At 38.9% G+C, this 4,524-nt stretch overlaps 1 protein-coding gene across 1 annotated transcript in view; it reads left to right on the top strand.

Annotated features, from left to right (window-relative positions):
- The window catches only part of LOC106012541, a gene marked incomplete at its 3' end in the record, with an annotated part of 19,015 nt that extends 15,679 nt beyond the window's left edge, over nt 1-3,336 (top strand). The window contains 1 exon segment of the mRNA XM_035971312.1: nt 2,730-3,336. Coding sequence (XP_035827205.1) covers nt 2,730-3,336 — 607 coding nt within the window.
- Nucleotides 3,337-4,524: the final 1,188 nt, after the last annotated feature.

Raw genomic sequence — 4,524 nt, 5'->3', positions numbered from 1 at the left:
GACAAAAATTAAGCAATAACGAAAGACATCTTTCAGTTGTAAAGCCATCGAGGAATTTTATTTGCGGGCAAATTTTTGTTCTGATTGCTACAGTCTTTTTCTTATCATATAAGAACAGAGAGCACTGGTGACTAACATACAATACTAACATTAACTTAACACTTCAAACAATTGGAAACAATGGTGACTAAACTAAAAATGGAGACGCCAAATGCAATCTGGTACAAACAGTCAGTAATTAACGTCTGGTTCTGAGAGGTTTTTCATGGCTTGCATCTAGAATATCTGTTTGAGACAACAAGAATGGAGATACAAGAATACAGCAGCTCTGGGGGGGGGAGTTATGAGAAAAAAGAGCCAAACTGTACACCAAAGTTCTAGTTGCACTCAACAGCTACAACAAAAAGCCTGAATACAGGTGGATACAGCTAGATAACTTTTAACTATTTTGACTACACCAAGTTCTTTTCTTTCTGATAAACAGATCCCCATGAGCACAGATATTCATACAGTAAGAATTTTGAAACGATTCCCCAAAACCAACTAGCAACATACTGAGAAGGCTATTACCGATGTCAGGTGAAATCTTCAAAACCTGTACAGAAAAAGTGACTAATACATCTTTTTTTAAGCCTGTCAGGCCAAAACGGATATCAAAATACTAGACCATCACAGGCCACCTCAGATCTCAAAATACAAGATCAAATTCTTTTGACCAGTAGAAAAGTTCGACTTAAGCTTCATGCATAAAGCATCTTCTGCAGAAGAGAATGTTTCATGAACATCTGCACAACTTTCCTTGATGCTGATTGGCCTGCAAGTGTCTGTGGGGAAAAAAAAAGAGTACATTAAAACATCTTTCTACATTCCCTGAAAAATTTGACCTTTGGACAGTAATGTAGATTGATGGTGGCACCAACCCTAAGCCAGTGCAACTTTCATATATTGCAACAAAAGTACAATGGATTTTTTTAAAACCAGTATTGGAAAAGTTTCATCAGGAATCCAGTCCAAATGGCTGTTCCGGCTGTTATTCTTTTCGAGGACATTGAACGGCGATTTGATGGGGAAAAATCCTGACCACACAGACACAGACAAGAAGAAAGTTTAGAAAAAACATTCTTTTAATTAACGGAATATCAAGTAAGAAATATCTATAGCTTGACCACTTTGTCTGCGCAAAGAGAAGTACATCGGCATTACATTTATAAAGATGCTGGGGAAAAGACACACAGAAACTTACCAGTTATTACAGTCAGGCCACTTCGTGTGACATTTCTCGGTGTATTATCTCTAATATGTAGTATTAGGTTCTCTTTCTTTCTCCTCTCTTCCTTTGCATTTTTATATTTAGGCCCTGACTTTTGGCTCCGAAAAAATCTCTTTTTTTTCTTCTAGACTGGCGTAAAACTCATACTTAAACTTTAAATTTAAACTTAAGGCGATTTGGACATTTTGAAAGGCAGTTATGTAATTCTGTGCCTATCATTTAAACTTGCGTTATTTAATCTTCTAAGCATTGCTGATCCTGCTTCTACACTGGTTCAAATATTTATTTTATTTTAATTTTTTGAAGTAGTAGTAGTAAATACCTGTATTGATTATGATTTCTTTTTAAAAAAGAGACCCTCTCTGAAGAACGAGGTTTACCAGACGTTCATAACATTTTGAGTAGCAAGTTTTATTCTACTTATTGATGTTGTGTGAGTGCGTGTAGCAGGTGGGGGCGAATATTAATGTGTGTGTGTTTGTGTGTTTCTGTGTTTGTGTATGTGTGTATGTGTGTGTGTTGTGTGCGTTTTTAAGTGTGTGCGGATATGAGTGTGTCTGTGTGCGTGTATATCTTAGGCATTATCTTCTTTGTGAGCTTTGGCAGGCCTATTCTTCACTGTGCGAAATTACTATGCATTATTTTGTTACGTTGTGTTGTTTTGTACATTAACCTACTATCTTGTCCACTATTGCGTGTAAACTTATAAACTTAAAGCCTCAGCGTTAAGATCTGCACTTATATGACCTTATTGTGTTGCAAGTGCCGTAAAACTCTTACTAAAAAAAAATTAAAAGCGTTGAGATCATTAGTAGTATGGCATGGTGGGTTTAACGTAAAATTCAACACGATGTGGTACATGTACATGTATTTATTTGGAAGGTGTGTTTATTAAATAAGGTTATGATTTGTGGATTCACGTACGGTATTTTGGCATGTTTTTTGAAAGATTGACAAAAAGATGAAAAAAGTAGGCTTGAGTTGCTTCCCTTGTTTAGTAATTTTGTGAAACTAAAGGAGAAAAAAAACTTTTTTCCAGTATTGTTCTTAAAAACAACAGCGAAAATACAAAAGACATAATATATTTCTTAATTGCATTATCCTCAAGCATTGTTGTATGTGTTTAATTAAGTTATTGTTCGCTTTCCCATTCCATATTTCAAACACGCATGAACTGATATGTACAAGTACACGTATTTGCGTTGACCCCGATTCCCATGTGTCAGTAAGCCATTCCAGGCTAAGAGGATAAGTAGATAAGTGGATGATTAGTAGAGTTCCACTCCTATCTCCCCCCCCCAAACCGTTTCTCTCTCTCTCTCTCTCTCTCTCTCTCTCTCTCTCTCTCTCTCTCTCTCTCTCTCTCTCTCTCTCTCGATCGCTCACCCGTTCGCTCGTTCTCTCTCATTCAGTGCTTACGAATAATTATGAAAAATACTCTAACTGTTCTCCTCCCCAGACGTTGATCTAGAGTACCACGATATCATGTTGAAAGCCCTTCGCTCCTACACCCAGCACCGCCACATAGAACAGAGGGGTGGCGGCGGCAGCAAAGCTAGGGCTGTTGGTAACATGCAGAAACTTAAAACCCGTGTCCAAAACCTTCAGAACTTGTTATCCCAACCCTCTTCTGTTGTTGAAACTGAAGGAGAATTAAGATGCATTCTCGATAACAACGGTGTCTTAGACGAAAACGGCAACAATCTAAGCGAAGACACCTTCTTAGATCATTCTGACCCCCCTAAAACTTTTAAACTAGCCCAGTGCAGACTTCAGTACCACGACGAAGAGGCGTGGGCAGAAAGGAGGAAATCTTTAAACTCGAATAGTAAAACTACAGAACATAAACCAGTGTCAAGAGCACCGCCTGGGACGGTTCTGCTGTACCCACCAGCTACCAGTGATGGGATCAAGGCTGACTCCTCAGGTCACGTCTTTAGACCTCCCCCGAGCAAGCGAGAACAGAAAAGGCCATGGACAGCTCTTCCTTGCAAATTTTCTGACTATATAACCAGATCTCCGAACCTCAGCCACCAATACAGTGCTTTGTCTGAGAACAACCAAAGGTATAGCATTACATAAAGCAACAGTATAGCTTGATAGCCAATTTTTGCCATTTTTGGTCATCCAAACAACTTATTGCTTCTTAGCGTTAACTATCCTGGAAAAGTGAAAATGCCAGACATATCATATATTATTACCATGGCTTATCACTCAAACCATCGACAAAAAATACTCGACACTCTGGGGCTGAGTAGGTATGGTGTTAGCCTAACAACCCGGAGGTCCATAGTTCGTACCCAGCAAGCGTCGTGGGTTTTTTTCTGTTTTCTACACCCCCTAATCCTAGGAAAGATAAGATCGAGTTCAAAACCTCCTTGGATACAGAGGAAAAATTTGGTAGGTCCCATGTGAACGTTTCTCGTTGGAAAAAAAAGGAACGCTGAAGGTTACTTGGCCGTTTTTAAATCGAAAGAAGGTGGCCCTCCAGGCCACTGTACATGCAAAATTCAAACCTTAATTCCCATTTACAAGCCTAAGCTACTCTAGTGAAAACTGCACATGGCTGTTTGTCAGACCAATGATGATTGTACGTTCTATGTAGGTAAAACGGAGTTGTAAGTGAAAGCAACTCAACTGTGTGACGTCAATCTTACTGTCAGATTCCACCGAACTCTAGCAGGGGTAATAGAAGAGGAAGATTCGGCATCCTGGTTACCCCTTACCTACTTCGCCTGAAACTATGAAATTGTATACATTTAACGCCCCTATCAACACAGTTAACTTTGCTTGAGGCTATCTCTTGACGACAGCCTTGTAAACGAGACATTTATTGTAGCCTAATACGCAAGCAGTTTTGGCACGATCAGATACATAGCCCTAGATATATTATTTCAAAGGGTAATGAAATCGTTTTCTATCATCCTGTGAAGTTTATGGCTCTACTATCATTAATAAGTGAGATGTCAGCATTAAAGTGGAAACGGTACACACTGACCTGTTTTCCCTCGACAATCCCAGGATAACCGATATGACAGGACAGTGATTAACGATCTGAGGTGGGGGTTTTATTGCTGTTGTTGTTGTTTGGGGGGTTTTGGGGGGGGGTTCTTTTTTTCTTGCTTGTTTGTTGGTTTGTTGGTTTTTTGTTTGTTTATTTGTTAGCTTGTTTTTTGTGTTTGTTTGTTTGTTGTTGTTGCAGTTTTGTTTTGTTTTTGGTATTTTGTTGTTTTCGCTGTTGTTGTTGTTGTTTT

This window comes from Aplysia californica, unplaced genomic scaffold (assembly GCF_000002075.1).
Source record: "Aplysia californica isolate F4 #8 unplaced genomic scaffold, AplCal3.0 scaffold00016, whole genome shotgun sequence".
NCBI classification, from domain to species: domain Eukaryota; kingdom Metazoa; phylum Mollusca; class Gastropoda; order Aplysiida; family Aplysiidae; genus Aplysia; species Aplysia californica.
This window is presented reverse-complemented; position numbering and strand designations above follow the sequence as displayed.